Below are 17,777 nucleotides of genomic sequence, written 5' to 3'. Positions count from 1 at the left end.
TGTTGTAAGGTAAGGGTCTAACTTCATTCTTTTGATATCCAGTTTTTCCAACACCATTTGTTGAAAAGACTCTTTTCCCTGTTGAATGGTCTTGGCTCCCTGATCAAAGATCACTTGATTATATATGCAGACATTTGTTTCTGGGCTCTGTACTCTATTCCATTGGTCTATATGCCTGTCTTTATGCCAGTACCACAGTATTTTGATTACTGTAGCTTTGTAGTAAGTTTTGAAATCAGAAAGGGTGACACCTCCAATTTTCTTCTTTTTCAAGACTATTTTGGCTATATCTTGGGGTCTCCTGAAATTAATAATTTCTGGGATGGATTTTTTTTTTAATTCTTCTAAAAAAGTTGGGATTTTGATAAGGATGGCATTGAATCTTTGGGTAGTATTCACATCTTTATATGAAGTCTTCCACTCTATTAACATGGAGTGTCAGTCTATTCATTTATGTCTTCTTTAATTCCTTTCAGCCTTGTAGTTTCAGTGTACAAGTCCTTTTTTTTTTCTTATTTTTTTCCTTTAATTAAAAAAAAATTTTTAAATATAGTTTCCATGCTGTGCGTTACATCCCCAGGACTTATTTATCTTATAACTGGAAGTTTATAGCTTTTGACTACCTTCACCCATTTCACCCAGCCCCCACTCCCTACCTTTGTGAATCATTAATCTGTTCTCTGTATCTATGAGTTCAGTTTTTTGCCTCTGGTTTTTTCTTTTGCCTCCCTGGTCAAGTTTATTTTTGAGTGTTTTATTCTTTTGGATGGTATTGTAAGTGGAATTGTTTCTTAATTTCCTTTTTGGACTATTTGTTGCTGCTATATAGAAACACAACTGATTTTTGTGTTGGTCTTGTACCCAGCACCTATGCTGAATTCATTTTTAGCTCTAGTAGTTTTTTTGGTATTTTCTGTGGTATTTCCTATATATAGAATTATGCCATCTGTAAAGGGAATTTTACTTCTTCTTTTCCAACTTGGATACTTTTTATTTCTTTTCTTGCCTAATTGCCCCAGCTAGGACTTCCAGCATAATGTTGAATAACTGTAGTGAAAACTGGCGTCCTTGTCTTGTTCCTGATCTTAGGAGTTCCTTGCCATGGGAGAAAAACAGACTTTCACCATTGATATAATATTAGCTGTGGATTTTTCACAAATTCCCACAATCATATTGAGAAAGTTTCCTTCTATTCCTACTTTGCTGAGTATTTTTTATCATGAAAGGGTGTTAAATTTTGACATTTTTTTCTGTTAAATGATTATGTGTTGTTTTTGGGAGCCAGATCCCACTGGTTTCTTACATCTGCTGTGTACTATTTAGACTTCCTTAATTCTGAGAGTCCTTCCACAGAAAGCATAATGTAAACCAATTATTTTGAACTTTATGTCTAGTATATTTGCAGTTATATTTTTATCTTAACATTACCCTGTAGTTTTCATATGAATTCCATGCCTTGATGGTAAGAATTAATTATCTTCTAATGATAGGTTTTATTTTAATTTACATTTTTAAACTTGAACCTTAAAAAATATAATTAACTCTTTGTTGATCATCTGACTAATTACAGGGTGTGTGCACCAGAAGAAACCACATTTCACCTCCTACACTTGTCTTTAATGAGAGAGTATATTGACTATGAGTTTTCAGCATTAAAAGTAAGTATTAATATAACCATAGGCCAAAGATGAATATGCAGAAATTTCCATAGGATTTGACTCTTTCCTCCATGTTGCTGTAGGACAAGATCACATTTAAATATGATATTGAAAGGATAATAGATGATTGGATTTTGATGGGATTTCTTGTTGGCAATGATTTTATCCCTCATCTACCTCATTTACATATTAATCATGATGCACTGCCTCTTCTTTATGGAACATATATTACCATCCTGCCAGAACTTGGGGGTAAGAAAAGTTTAATATTAATTTGAAGCTACTTTAATTTAGCACTCAGCTAACTCTAAAAATGTCCCTAAGCTTATTAGATTATTGCATGCACAACTAAAGTAGAAAAAAATTTGGAGTTTCTTTTGGTCTAAGGTACCAAGCTCTAAGGTTGTAATTTTCAGTGGTTCACAAGCAAAGAAAATGACCCAAATTAAACAGTATCATTTATTGATACCTAACTAATGCCCACTTTTAATTGCTTAAGAAAGCCAGCAAACATTATTGGTTTCACCTAGCCCTTTTCATATATAAGCATAGAAATTCAGTTTTACTGAATGGATAAGCATCAGAGTATTTAATATGAGGGAAATATTTTTAAGTTAAAATGGGAATTGACAAATAGCAGTGATACTGAATAAAACAGACAACAGAGTAGCAGGACATTAGTCTTTTTCTTCTCAAATTAACATATCAAATGAATGACCTAAATATATTCTAGGACATATTTAATTTAGTTAATTGTTACCTAATGTTTTTGGAAATTTGGCAGGATTATTATTTTGTAAACCTGGAATTTCTTGTATTTTGTTTCAGTTCTTATGTATTGTGTGTCATAGTAACATCAAGTTCATAGAAACTAGGGCCACTTATATAGCCTAACACTGAGTGTTTGTTCTTGATTAGTAGAATGTCAACAATCAACATTTTGTAAAAAGAATTTTGTAGAATTCTTTAGAAAAAATAATGTCAGTTTTTAGTACAAATGTAAATTTTGTTCCTTTTAGGTTATATTAATGAAAGCGGGCATCTCAACTTACCTCGATTTGAGAAATACCTTGTGAAACTATCAGATGTAAGTAACTAGAAGTTTTTGTTTTCCTATCTCAGAATAGCTTTAAATGGTCAGTTACCAATTATGTAATACTAGGAGTTTTTGTAAATCTGCTCTAGTTGGTCATTCTGTACAAATAATTTCACCTCAGTTATTTTTATTTCTATTTGCTTTTTAGTTTTAGTTTTCAGAGTAGTAGATGAAGTCCCCATATGCATAAAAAAGTAACATCCTCTGATTTCTTATGCCTCAAAAATAGTCACTTTTAAAATTTGCTTTGTATTCTTCCAGACGTACTTAGATTATTTTTTAATGAATTTAAATATTTCTATACAGTTTGATCGAGAGCACTTCAGTGAAGTTTTTGTGGACCTGAAGTGGTTTGAAAGCAAAGTTGGTAACAAGTACCTCAATGAAGCAGCAGGTGTTGCAGCAGAAGAAGCCAAGAACTACAAGGAAAAGAAAAAATCAAAGGTGTCCATTTTTTTAGATGTCCTTTCATTTTTTTAACTGTAAAGGCAAAACTGATATTCCTTGCTTCTGATTTTCCTTCTTATTATTTTGGGGTTGCTTCATTTTAGTTTTATTTCTTCTTTTCTTCTATGGACACTTAAAAAATTCTCTTGATTTCTTTTTCTCTGTTAAATCCTATCATTTAAATCTGATCTTTAAACATCAGTTTCTTATTTTCACCCTTGAAGAAGAATGTGGTGTTTTCTTTGCTCTTCCATTCTATTAATAAGTGTAGAAAACATTTCTAAATATAAGAGCCCAGAAAATCAGTTATCACTGTAAAAATGTAGTTATTTACAGTATTTAATGTTATGAGGCATTAACTAGATTCGTGATTTTTCTCTTGAAACAATTTATATATAAAATAATATATAAACTACACCGATAGGCTAGGTTAAAAGTAATTAATAGCACAGTATCTGGTAAATGATGGTGCTCAATAAATGAATAATAGAATCAATTAGACTATACCACTGCCCTGTAAAACACCTCTAATAAGCCCTAAAGAATGTCTTACATGTGTTAGCATGGAAAGTAAACCTATTCTGAAATTTTCCTCAGCCAGTCTACAATTATTGGATTCTGGAAAAATTGATGAGTTTCCTGCACTCTCCTTGCTGTACTGGTACTTTTTAGGTTAAACCCTAATATCTCTTTTCTGGGAAGGGCAACTATTCTGATTTTCTTTAGTGCAGTTCTTCTAATTGCTTAGCTTTTCCTCAGTGGAACTTAGCAGCAGTCATTCTGTATTCTTCTGTGTTTTTTGTCTTAATTGAATAGGCTCTGCAACTTTTGGGGGACCGATACTCACAAACTTAAATATCAGTAATCCATGGCTCCACCCTCCTCAGCTCAGTCCTTGAGCTTCGCCAGTCGTCCAGGAGTATGTAGTTGACATTAGAGACGCTGGTAAAATGAGAGGAGCTAGAGAAACAGCTCAGGCACAGAAAATTATCAGAGGCCCTAGTCTTGATGAAGAAAAAGAAGTGGGAATAATAGAGTAGGAAGAATTAAGGAAAGTCATTGGCAGTTGATAGGGAATCAGAAAATAGAGGAGAGAAAGGATGAAATCGCAAGGGAGGAAAACAGGTGGACAGGATGTGAAGGATGTGGTGAAATGGAAGAACTATAGAAAGCAAATGAGTTGCATAGAAGAAAAGTTTAGAAGTGAAGGGTAGATAACGAAGTCATAGGAATGATGGAAATCAGAGATACAGAAAATAAGTAATATCTGTAATTATTGGATTCAGTCATAAACAAATAGATTGTGTTAACAGTAGCCCAGAATTTGACATATAAAAATGTTAAAGTTGAAAGGATTTGATATTGATTGTGTACTTTTCTCTAAGTAAATGAAATATTCCTGAAATATATATGTAGTTAAGTATATTTCTCTTTTATATTGGTGAGAATTACTTACTACTTATCATTGAGAGGCCTAAATGTTAAGTTCCTCATAATAAAAGATTTCTAGCTTCAGGAAACAAGGGATAAAATGAAAAATATTTACACAATATTTGAGGATTATTTTTAAAATGAACTTTTGCAGTGTGTCACTTAAGGTCATTCAGTTATTTTTAGTATTTTCTAAATCTCCCTATTAAATATATCACTTTGAAGTATATCTTGCCATAAATTTTATATTGATTTATAATTTTTATAGGGCCAGGAAAACTCTCTATGTTGGGCTGCTCTAGATAAAAATGGAGAAGTGGTAACTTCTAAGGGTGAGTATAAACTATATGTTTTAATGTAGGTTATTTTTTTGACAGAATAGTTCTTATATATTTCCTTTATTAGTACTAATTCATTAATATTGGATGGAACAGATTTTTGTGATAGTTTATGAAGCATTTGCTTTGATAAGTGTTTTTCAAAGCATTAAATGGAATGCTAATTGTAAGCCACTATTTTTCTTTTTTTTTTCCAGAAAATTTAGAAGATGAGACTGAAGATGATGACCTATTTGAAACCGAGTTTAGACAATATAAAAGAACATATTACATGACAAAGATGGGAGTTGATATAGTGTCTGAGTACGTTTTGCCAGTGCTTTTACTTTAAAGTAGAAAATAATTAGATTTTGCAGTTCTTCAGAAAACAGCGTAATTTTGATGGTTAAGGTAGTGGGAGGAAAGGATTTTTTTGTTTTTATAGATCATTGTGTGGTTTTGGAGGAGAATGTTAATTAACTTGTGTTTTGCAGTTGACCCTTGAACAGTATGGGTTTGAACTACACAGGTCCACTTACACGTGGATTTTTTTCACTAAGTACTTAATACAGTACTACACATTCCACGGCTAGTTAAATCCATGGATGCAGAACTGCAGATACAGAGAGCTGACTGTAAAGTTATATGTGGATTTTCTACCGTGTGGAGGATTGACATCCCTAACCCCTGCATCGTCAAGGGTCAACTGTATTCCTATGATAAAAATTACCAAATAGAAAATGGTTAGTTTTTTGCTTTCCACCTTCTAAAGCTCATACCACATGTATCTCAAAGGCCACCTGACTCAGCGCCAGGTTGATGACTAGTACAAAGTTTCTGTGAGATCTTGACCTCTAGAATGGTGGCTCACATTATTAAACTACAGCCTCCAGTATGAATTACATATATTCATATTTTATTTATTTTAATTAATAAACACTTATAAAGTGCTTACCAAGTGCCAAGCACTATTCTAAACATTTAAAAATACTAACTCATGTATATTTTAACATAAATATATATAAGTAATATAAATACATATATGATATTAAAATGTTGACTCATTGTTAATAATTCTCACAACAATTTTTTAAGGTTAGTGGAATCACTATTATTTTACAATAGAGAAAATTAAGGAATAGAGAGGTTTAAGTAATTTGCTCAAGGTGACACAGGTAGTGAGTAGAAGAGCCAGGATTTGAAAACAGGCAGTCTGGGTCCACAGTCCATGCCTAACCACCAGATGAGGCTGCTTTTCTATAAGTGAAATAAGAGGTTCATGAAATGCTGTGTACCCTTATTACATGCACTATACTTAGATTATTTTCTATACTATTATTTTTACCTTTTAAAAAAAGTATAGTAAGATGCTAAGGATTAGATCTTTCCTAGAATCTGCTCAAAGATAGACCTAAGGTTTTACACATTGCTTCTTAAACTCAGGCTGTCTTCTAGTCTAGATACAGTCTTTCTGTGAGATCTGTTTTCATACTGACCTCCACTAACTAGAAGTGTAGAAATTTTAGTATTATTTACCAACTCATTTGAAGCTTCGTCAGGTGCCATTAGCAAGGAGGACTTTTGAAACATGAGAAATAAAATATTTTAAATAGTTATGCTTTTAATCCTTTATTCCTTAGTTCTTATATTTCCTTGATTACAATTATGTAGAACTACAGTACCTGTAGTTGACATTAAATGCTAAATTTGATAGGAAATTGTCTTCTGTTTTGTTTCCCTTTACTTTCATATATTAAAACATAGCCTTTTGAAAATGAGATAATTTGTTTACCTAGCAAATAAGCAAATCTTTTAAAGTTATTATATTCAGTGTTGGTCTAGTAGTGGTAGAGTTCTTCTTTTAATTACTGGTGAAAACATAAATTAGTAAAATTGTTTTGTAAAGTACATATCCAAAAGCCTTTAAAATATTCATCCCTTTGATTCAATAATTTTAATTGTTAATCTATCTAAAACCATAAACAGAAGATCCTTATATACAAGGAATTTTATTACAAAGTTTTTTATAATAGTGAAAAATTAGAACTAATTTACATGTCCAGTAGGAGGTTCATCATAATTGTCTCCACCTCCTCATTACAGTCATCATCTCTGCATCTCCACTGTTTCCAGAATATGCAGAACTAATAAACTGGTCCTTACAGAAAGTGCGTAACAATTTAGAAAGGTGTTTATAGTATGTTATTAAGTACAAATTTTAAAAGAAGGACACAAAATCATGCACACAGTGTACTCTCATGAATGCTTTTAAAAAAAAACAAAAAACCTGGGCATAGGAAAGAGACTGAAAGAAACATACCAAAATGTAATAGTGATTGCTATAAGGTAATAAAAATGCTTTTCTTTTTTATATGGATTTTCAATAATGAAGAAATATTTCTTTTATAATGAAAAAGTAATGCATCTCATTTTCAAAAGCATATGTCCCCAAAATATGTAGGTCTGGAATTTCTAAGTGCACCCCTACCTGAATTTTGGTAACAGATCCTAATAGGTTTTATAGCCACTTTTGGGTTTAACTGCAGGTGCTCTTTTTTTTTTCTTTTGTGTATGTGTGTGTGATGATTATTTTACCTTAAATGATGTTTTTTTGAGAAAAAAAGGATTAGAGGGAATATTATTCAGTGAACATAACATTTTTCAAAGTGTGTTCTAGCTGCTATAACCAGATTTTAAGATCTTCCTGGTTTTCTCCTGTGATTCTCTCAAGCATCCTCCCAAATAAAGAAGATTCCCATCACTGTCTCTCATCACACCATGAATATTTAAGGAAGTCGTAGTGCCACTTTGTAGAAAGCTTCATTAACTATGTCGTTCAAACTTTAAACCAAAGGCATAGTACATTGACTGAATAAATACACACAGCAAGTTTAAGTATTCTGATAGTTGGGTTTGGAAAACTATAAGGCAAACCTTTAATCTGGCATGATGGAATTAAAAAAAAATAATATTCTAGAGTTTTTCTGATTACAATTTTTGGCTTATTCATTGATTAAATAAAACATGTGAGGCAAAATGTGACAGTTAGCAGATGTCATGCTCTAAACACAATGGCCTGTCTTCAGAAAATAATGTTGTAATGAAAATACTCTTTTCTGTTTTCAGTGACTTTCTGGCTGATCAAGCTGCATGTTATGTCCAGGCAATACAGTGGATTTTGCACTATTACTATCATGGAGTTCAGTCCTGGAGCTGGTGAGGGAATAAAAACAAAAATAAAAGTTTGGTTTTTATAATGGTTCACTCTACTGTAAATTTATTTGGTAATCTCTTTTCTTTTTATTTCCATTTATGATAGTAAGTTTAAAAAGATGCAGCCAAGTTTGAATAAAATACAGATAAACCTTTCTTACATGAAAATACTTCAAAAAGACCTTTGTATAACAACAATACTTTCAGCAATAGCAGATAGCCCATAATAAAAACTCTGTTAATCTAAGGATTTAAAATTTTCTACCTTAATGAAACAAGTATGACAAAGTTTTGATGATTATTGTGTCTGAGTGGTGGTTATGTGGGGTTATTATATTCTATGTTCATGTGTCTGAAAAAATTTTTCTGTCAGGAGTAATTATTGAAGAATAGGTACTATGAATGTTAGACTGGGAAGGGTAAAGGAGAAAGGAATTATTTGCTTTTCCTGGAAAAAGAAATCTCCATTTCTCTCGTTTTTCTTGTTCCAGCAAGTTTCGTGTACATTTCCAAACCATCCACCAAATTAAAAAAATAACAAGACAAAAAAACGTTGCAGGGAAAAGCAGAGACTTTTAAGTGATGAGATAGCTTGTTCTGTTGTGTTTTGCTTTTAGAGCACCTCTGCTAGGCTTTGTTTTAAAGCACCAACAGCAAAGCAAACCAATGCAAAACAATGTGGCATTAATTATGATTTCACTTACTAATAGCCTTTAAAAAAAATCTTTGCAGTTACTAACACAATTCTTAGGGCTTCTCTGCAGAACATTCTAATGACAAAAATCCTTGATTTTCCATTTTTTAAGAGGGTAGGTATAAGTTATCCCTATTATATTACTAGGTATTAAGGCCACACACTTGAAAAGCATGTTCTCATATGATCCTTGCAACTATTTAAAGTAAGCATTATTTTCAGCCTTTTACAGATGAGGCTCAGAGAGAGTCAGTAATTTTTCCAATATCATCATGTAAGAATCAAGTCCAAGCCTATCTAATTCCAAAGTCTATACAATTTCCATTGTTTCACATGCCGTTCTGCCTCCTGAGCTTTCCCATCCTGTTGACTTTTGCTATAATTGTGGAATGTAAAAATATTTCAGTTTTGGGGGTCATATTTAACATACTAATTCAAAGATACAAGTTCTTAGAGCTGACTAGCAATAAGCCATATGAGCTCAGCCTCACTGTTCCCTCTGTCCTCATGAAAGAAGCCCAGGCCCACTGAGCTAACGCAGACTTCTGACTGCCTCATAACTTCACTCTAAGAATCTTGTTTGGAAAACTCACACTCAACATTTTGAAAACTGTAAGAGCCATTCTATTATTTATATATGTAATTAATAAATCTATCTCCTCCAATTACATGGTACATCCCACTTTTGGAAATGTGGAAGTGCACTTCAAAAATTAAGAAAGTACAAAATTTGTTACTATCAAATGACCTAAATTTTCCAATACTGCTGATTTCATTTATTCAAGTGGTAGAATTATAAGTGATTTTTTTCCTTTTGAATTATTGCTGTGTGTTGTTAAAATAGAATATGGAAGAGTATATACTTAATATTGATCTGTTTCATAAAGTTACCAGTTGTTTAAAACTCAATTTTGTTTTATAGGTTTTATCCATACCATTATGCACCTTTCCTATCTGATATCCGAAACATCAGTACACTCAAAATCCATTTTGAACTAGGAAAACCTTTTAAGCCATTTGAACAGCTTCTTGCTGTACTTCCAGCAGCTAGCAAAAATTTACTTCCTACATGCTACCAGGTAGGTTTTAGAATTAAATGTTTTTATGTCCTTATTAATATTCAGGAGTTCCTCCTCCAAACCTAAAAACATAGAACTCAAATTTCTTTAATAGCTAAATACATTTATTTTCAGTTTCAAATATAGTATTCCTTAAACAAGTCCTTTGAAAAGTAATTCCTTGATTTAAAGTTAGCTTTGTTTTAAAAACGCAGACAAATTGCATAAAACATTCAAAGTGTAGCTTCTTTAGTACCTTTCAGCACATCTTCAATTTCTCTCTGCACTGATGAAAGTAAGTTGAGATAGGCAGATAGGCAAGATCTGAAGGCAAAATCTGAAGCTCTCTACTTTGAGCATTTATAGATTTCATTTCAGTTCTCTTTTACCCTCTGCCTATTAGTATAGTGTTGGTTTTAATAAGTCATTTATCTCAACAAAATTACCTCACTTTATATTTGGGTTTTAAGCATTTCACTTGTCAGATTATGGAATGAAAGGCTTTTCTCTAGTTAGCATATTTCATATAATAGGAGGAAGATATTTCAGGGGTGATTGGGTCACCAAAATTTTATTCTGAGGGTAAATTTCATTTAGTCCTTCTAGAGCATCAATCTGTTCTAATTCCGTGGTCTGGTACCAGAAATTGAAGTAGACATACACATACACTCATGCACACACCCTTTGCTGATTGAAAGGTGTCAGGCTTCTTTCTGCATCTTTCTGAAATTTAATCTGTCCTTCATCCTGGCCTCTGGCCTTCTTTTCTTCATAAATTTCTTTGGTGATTTTTTTTTCCCCTACCTTAATACATTAAGTATTGATACTCAATCACTCTGGGTAAGTACAACCATGCAGGTTTTTATAGCCACATCTGTTTTGATTGTTCTGTACCCACAACATACTGATTATTAAACATTTTGAGTATTACCTTGAAAAATATGCTAATTTATTTCTTTAAAAATTGTCTATCATAATCTTCCACATTCATTTCCTACAAGACATCTTTATGCTTTCCTTATCTACCTTTGCTATAAAATATCTAATAAAAACATGTTTTATTGGACTTTTTATCTTTGCTATTGGTGGTGAAGAGATTCTTGAATTTTAGGATTTTTTTCTTTTTAAATTATCTTAGATGGTAGTTCTTACATTAATAAAATCGGTTGATTAGAACATGAAAGTAAATTGTTTAAAGGTTAAAAACAAGACCTGTGGAGTGAACTGAGGTCTGAATGAGAAAACAATTTAGGTGGGCCTTGTAGAGTGAAAAGACAATAGAAGATAAAAATGATAATATTAAAATATTAAAATTGAGAGTAAAGATGATTTTGCTACATAACTAGGTCAGTGGAATGGGCAAGTGGTGAGTAGCAGTGAAATTAGAAGTCTCATACTTAAAAATCAAAATATAGCAAGTGTATTGTAATGTATCTAAGAAGTGAAAGTTTACTTTTGCTTTGCTTGGAAATTTTAAGCTATAACAAATGAGGAAATACTATAAATATATTAACAAAAAGATATATTGATGTCAGTTATTACATTTCTATTACACTGTTTTATATTTTCACAGCATTTGATGACCAGTGAAGACTCACCAATTATAGAATATTATCCACCTGATTTTAAAACTGATCTAAATGGGAAACAACAGGAATGGGAAGCTGTGGTACTAATACCTTTTATTGATGAGGTCAGTGCATGAAATAATTATATATATGTATATTTTTTTAATCAGAGATTATTTTACATAAATTAATGAGCAATGAGTTTTAATCACCATTTATGTTTTATTAATGAGTTTTAACTTCTCTCATCTTCATTACGTGCATCAAAACTTTTAGGTATACTAATTATAAGAAAGCTGGTGTGGCTTTACTAACATTAGACAAAGTAGGCTTTGAAACAAGAATTATTACCAGAGATCAAAGACTTGAATAACACTATAAACCTACTCAACCTCATTAATATTTATAGAATGCTATGCCCAACAACTATGTGATACTTCACAAGAAGAAGAAAGCAAGAAGAAAAACTTTGTTTGCACATGGCATTATTATAGTGTAAAAAATTCTAAGGAATCTTCAAAAAGATACTATAACCATTAGATTAATTTAGCAAGGTCACAAGATATAAAATCTATACAAAACTTAATTGTAATTTCTATATGCTAGCAACAACAATTGAAAATACAAATTTTTAAAATCAATAAAAAAATGTTAAAAAAAATTAAAAGAATATTTTTATTTAAAAAAAAATACGAATTTTTTTAAATAAAAATTTTTTTATTCTCCTCACAGAATTATTGTGATGTAAAACACATCAGTGGTTGCAAATGGTTAGGGTTGGGGTTAGGGTGTGACTACAAAGGGATTAATGTGAGAAAGTTTTGTTAGAATGATGTGACAGTTCTGTATTCCAGTTTTAGCGATTGTTGCATGAATCTATACATATGATGAAAACACCATAGTACTGTACACACAAAAAAATATACACATAGAAACTAGTGAAATCTGAGTATCTGCAGTAGTGTTGTACCGATGTCAGTTTCCTGGTTTTGATAATGTACTATGGCTATGTGTGAGATGTTATCATTGGGTGAAATGTACGTGGGAGCATGTCATACTAATTTGCAACTTCTTGTGAATTTTCACGTTTTTTGCCACTGTATACAATACTGTGATAAAAGTATTTGTATATTTGCATATTCTTTTTGTTTATTTGTTTATGCATTCTTATGTATCAGAGATTTTATTTTTATAACATGGATTCCTGAAAGCAGGAGTGCTTGGTTAATGAGAATGAATACTACCAGATTCTTTTTCAAGAAGACTGGTCTAATTCACAACAGCAATATTTAAGTGCCTACTTCTTTGAGTCTCTAGTCCTGGATATCATTGCTTTATTTAATTTTGGCCAATCTATTGATGATGAAGAATGCCATTTTATTATTACTCAAATTTGGTTTTCCCTTACCCCTAATTTGAGTATATTTTTATGTGTGTTTGCCTTTTGCATTTTCTCTTTTGTAACCAGTCTGTTTATATCCTTTTCTTTTTCTTTTTTTGATTTTAGCAACTCTTTGTATATTAGGAATATTTTTTCCTGGTATGGCATTTGCCCCTTGATTTGTTTGTGACATCTTCTGTCACATACATATTCTTTTGCTTTAAAATGTCTTTTTCCTTAAAGCTGTTAGGCTTTTTCATGCCTTACTTAAGAATTTTTCACTCCAAATTGTCAGTACTCTCCTAGATTTTCTTCTAATACTTGTATTGTCTCATTACTCTGATACTTGTTTTTGTATATGGTATGAAGTTGGGAAGTATACGCGCTCTTTTTCCTAGCTGGATAGCTAGTTATGACAGCAACATTATTTAAATATCTGAAATACTGTGTTTGATAAAGATTTGAATTTGTTTTTGAACTCTTTATTCTTCTGGCTTGCGGGTGTCTTGTGATGTCAATACTAAAGTGTTTTGCTTACAGGTTTTATAAAAAGTGACAGGATCTGGTAAGACAAGTTCCTGGTAACTTTTGCAGCTCACACATTTATTCTTCCAGCATGAACACTAGCATCATTTTGTTGTAAAAATGTTTAAAAAATGTTTTAAACCATTGTGATTCTGATTGGAATTATGTTAAATATATAAGATAATTGGAAAAATGAACATTTCTGTACCATTGCATAGTATGTAAAGTAAGTGATTAATGACCTATGATTAATGAGAAATCATAGTTATGACAAATTCACATTTAAATTTTGATTCTCTGCTGTTCTTATCCACACTTTAGTGGCTACTGTTGGAATAACAGGTTCATAGGAATTTGTAGTGACAAGTAATTTTCTAGGGCCCTTTGAATCAACAGATATAGAACATCAGTTTTTCACGTAATAAAATGAAAAAGAATTCCATTAATTAAGATTTTTGTTTTTCAAAAGCACAAAAATTTATTCTGTATATTGAGGGAAAAGATTTATTCTGCATGTTGAAATTACAGAATTTTTGTACTTTTTACCCCCTCTTCAATTTTTAAATTCAGAAGCGATTATTGGAAGCCATGGAGACATGTAACCACTCCCTCAAAAAAGAAGAGAGGAAAAGAAATCAACATAGCGAGTGCCTAATGTGCTGGTATGATAGTGACACAGAGTTCATTTATCCTTCTCCATGGCCAGAAAAGTTCCCTGCCATAGAACAATGTTGTGCAAGGTAATGTTGTTTCATAATTTTTCAACGAAAACAAAGAGCTTAAAAAAATGCTTTTGAATATCTATTTGGAGAATTAACAAATAACTTACGACATCTGTAGTCAGTTGATAATGAATTATACCCAACTTGCCAAGGATCATAACATCTCTCTCATGTTGTTTCTATAGTTCTCTGCTTTGATCCGATTCTGTTTCTCTCTTTCCATCTTCTGTTAAAGTTGTTTTTTTAATTTTTCCTCCCTAGTGTATATCTGTATTTTTCCTCGAGAGGATGTGTGAATTTTTGTTTCCGTTGCCAGTATCTGCTCCCAGCATAATTTGACATGCTATGACTGCCTTTTATACTCCTCAGCCACTCAGCTGGAAAGAAGGAAAAAAGAAGAGAGCTCCTCTGTTTCCTTGCCTCAAACCCATTTCTTCTTTCTCTTCCTCATTAAAATGTCTTTCTGTTTTTTTCTCTTCTCTTCTCTTCCCTGCAAATAATACCCAGATGGCAGTTGAGTTGCAGATAAGATAATCTCTGTTATGATTTTTCCTTTCATTAAAGCAAAGAGAAAGATGAAATAGACATTATAAAATGTTTACTTTCCATTCTGGGTTTTGGAACATATAGGATATAGAGATTTGTAATATGTTCTATATGTTCTATTTTTTTTATTTTAAACATTTTGTATTTATGTGTATATATATATATATATTTTTTTTTTTTTTTTTTAATGGGGAAAACTTCAACTCAGTATCCTACTGGCATGGTAGTGTCTGGATCAATAGAGAATCTGCTGCTCTGTATTTTCTTTGTAGTAAAGGACAAATTGTCACTTCCTTGTTTGAAAACAAGGGTAACTCTTGCAAAATACTGAAGAGAATGCTGGAAAACTGTGATTGTTTGTAATGTGTGAATTTTAAATTAAATGCCTCTTTATTTTCTAGGTATAAAATAATATCATTAGATGCTTGGCGTGTAGACATAAGCAAGAACAGAATAACCAGGGTTGACCAGAAGGCATTATATTTCTGTGGATTTCCTACTTTGAAACACATCAGACACAAAGTCAGTGACTCTTTAGTTCACAGTTTTTTCACTTTATTGACTGGTAAAGTGATTATGGAGAAAGAATTAAAATTAAATTCTATGTGTTCTTTTAAAGTTTTTTTTGAAGAAGAGTGGGGTTCAAGTATTCCAGCAAAGCAGTCGTGGAGAAAACATGATGTTGGAAATCTTAGTGAATGCAGAATCAGATGAACTTGTACGTATTTTCTTTAGTATGTATTTGTTAGGTGCTTGTTATGCATAAAACTGTTCTAGCTGCCGCGTGTTCACCAAAGAGGTATAACCTGTAGTAACTCCAGAAGTTCACAGTAAATAAGGATGAAGTAGGGAAACGTACACAAATTAAAGGGCATGTATAATTGTGACATAAAGAGCATAACAAAATGCTCTAGGAATTTTGAAAAGGAGGTGGGCTGTGAGGGCTAAAGATTAAGTACAGACCTTTAGATGAGAATAGGCTTGAGCTGGGTGCTAAAAGAAAGACTGTCACAAAGAGGGAAAAGGAGGACAAAGGTATTCCGGTTGAATAACATAAGCTGGGAATTATAGTGAAAAATAAATGTGATACATTATCTTATTCTTTTTAACCTTTTTGTACGTCTGAAATTTTTCTTAATCCTTTCTCTTTTTTTAGAATAAATGTGATGTATTTGAGGAAAAGGATTAGATAAGCCTGACTGAAGCAGAGGACTTGTGTTGGGAAATAGTGGAAGATAAGGTTGAAAAAACAGATTGAGGCCAGATTATGGAGGACCTTGAATACCAGGCTAAGGAGTTTGGACTTATTTTTCATAACTGTTATCTTGAACTTGGTATTGGTGGCAATATAATAGACTAAACTGCACAAAAGAGAAATAGAAGAAAATGGAAAAGGTTCAGAGGTTGTGACTGTAGACGCCTTAGGTGATAAGGACGTAAACTGTTAAAGTGGTAATAGATCTAGGTGTACAACACTGAAATTCACAAGTTTCATCACTTGTTCAAAAATAGGAGATGAAAAGAAAAAAAATTAACTATGACTCTGAGGTATCCAGACTAATTAACTAGAAAACAATTGCTGTTGTTTATTGGAATAAAGAATTTTAAAATGGAAGAGGCATTGGTTTGAGGAGATTGAATGATAAATAATGGAATTTTAAGGTGGTACTCAGACATTTAACTGGAGCTGCCCTCTCAGCCTTTCTTAACAGGGTTCCACAAGAGATTTAAGCCCTAATGCCCTCTCATCCGTTTGTATATAATAGATAAATTTACCTTTAATGCATTTAGAATGGTACTAGTTATGCACCATCCTGGGGAGAATTGAGAAAATAGTCAAACTGTTTTTTGTGCTCTATAGTTTAGATGAAAAACCTCAGTTGAGAAAGGTAGCTTACGCACAATACCTGGACCTAGAGCTTGAAGGGAAGAAGGGATATACAGGTCATCAGCATGGGAGTGATAACTGGGGCCTTGGGGCTCATCGCCTGAAGAAAAGCGACTTTGAGGGCTCAAGGCCCCAGCATGAAGAAATACCTACATGTATAAAGAGTGGAAAAGGAACCAGTATAAGTGACATAGTGTTCATAAGTGACATAATCATTCAGAGAGGTAAGAGAATGATTCCTACTTTTGGTAGTATCACGGAAGCATGGAGTAGATGGAGCATACAGTTCAGGAAAAGTGAAAACTAAAACAAGGTCTGTGAATTTGTCCTTTGGGCATCATTATTGGCCTTTGAGAACTCCATTCCAATAGATTGGTGGAGGCAGAAGTCCAGTTTCTAAGGACTGGTCTGAGACTAGTTAGATGGAAAGTAGAGGTAGCAGATTTTAAGCCCTTGGTTAAGAGGTTTATCATTGAAAAGAAGTCTAAAGTCATAACTGTAGGTACAGAAGAGACAGCTCATTAAGCAAATCCATTCAAAAGAAGAGAGGTAGAACTGAAAAAGAAAAGAGGTCTTAAAGGCATTTTAGAGGGAAGGGATGTGAAGTAATGAGGGATTCCGTCTAGGGCTAAAGGGAAAGGAGTAATCTGGGAAAGGAGAACAACTTTTCCTTCAAATGAAGAAAAATGTGGGAGAATGAAATTAGAAATAGATGAGTAGAAAGGAAAAGGATAATTAAGGGAGCCTAGTTCTAATGTTAAAACTTGTTTTATTTATCAGAGTAGTCCTTCTTTTGTATGATCACATTAAGAAATGTCTAAATGTAATAAATAAAATTATAAGTTATGCCCCAAAAGTCTAAAAACAGCCATCTCTAGTTGTGAAAGAAATATTTGCTAGTAATGATTAAGCATAATAAACAGAAAAAATTGAATGAAAATTTATATTTCAACTCAGTTTCTACCACAAAGTTGTTGTCTAACTAATAGTAATAATAATAATGTTTCCTTTCAAGAATTTTTATATAAGGTATTGTTTCATACAGAATATTTATACAGTTGTCCCTCTATCCATGGGGCATTGACTCTGGGAGCACCCCCAACTGATAACCAAAATCTGTGGATGCTCAAGTCCCTTATATAAAATGATGTAGTATTCTCATGTGACCTACACACATGCTCCCTTATACTTTAAATCATCTCTAGATTACTTATGTAACACAATATAAATAAT

At 32.3% G+C, this 17,777-nt stretch overlaps 1 protein-coding gene across 7 annotated transcripts in view; it reads left to right on the top strand.

The window, feature by feature from the left end:
• Window positions 1–17,777, top strand: part of XRN1 (5'-3' exoribonuclease 1) — an 88,510-nt gene that overhangs the window by 18,151 nt on the left and 52,582 nt on the right. For 6 of the 7 annotated variants that reach the window (XR_010383224.1, XM_010976813.3, XM_010976811.3 and 3 more), the window contains exons 7-18: window positions 1,571–1,658; window positions 1,742–1,910; window positions 2,678–2,745; window positions 3,061–3,198; window positions 4,901–4,964; window positions 5,168–5,273; window positions 8,076–8,165; window positions 9,779–9,935; window positions 11,488–11,607; window positions 13,959–14,128; window positions 15,058–15,178; window positions 15,276–15,374. Coding sequence is in view for 6 of the 7 variants with exons in the window: in XM_010976813.3 (XP_010975115.3) it covers window positions 1,571–1,658; window positions 1,742–1,910; window positions 2,678–2,745; window positions 3,061–3,198; window positions 4,901–4,964; window positions 5,168–5,273; window positions 8,076–8,165; window positions 9,779–9,935; window positions 11,488–11,607; window positions 13,959–14,128; window positions 15,058–15,178; window positions 15,276–15,374 (1,390 nt within the window). In the remaining variant the exon portion in view is untranslated. Of the gene's footprint in view, window positions 1–1,570; window positions 1,659–1,741; window positions 1,911–2,677; window positions 2,746–3,060; window positions 3,199–4,900; window positions 4,965–5,167; window positions 5,274–8,075; window positions 8,166–9,778; window positions 9,936–11,487; window positions 11,608–13,958; window positions 14,129–15,057; window positions 15,179–15,275; window positions 15,375–17,777 lie in introns of those variants that run through there. The other variant, XM_064491796.1, reaches the window with a different exon arrangement.

This window comes from Camelus dromedarius, chromosome 2 (assembly GCF_036321535.1).
Source record: "Camelus dromedarius isolate mCamDro1 chromosome 2, mCamDro1.pat, whole genome shotgun sequence".
Taxonomy (NCBI): domain Eukaryota; kingdom Metazoa; phylum Chordata; class Mammalia; order Artiodactyla; family Camelidae; genus Camelus; species Camelus dromedarius.
This window is presented reverse-complemented; position numbering and strand designations above follow the sequence as displayed.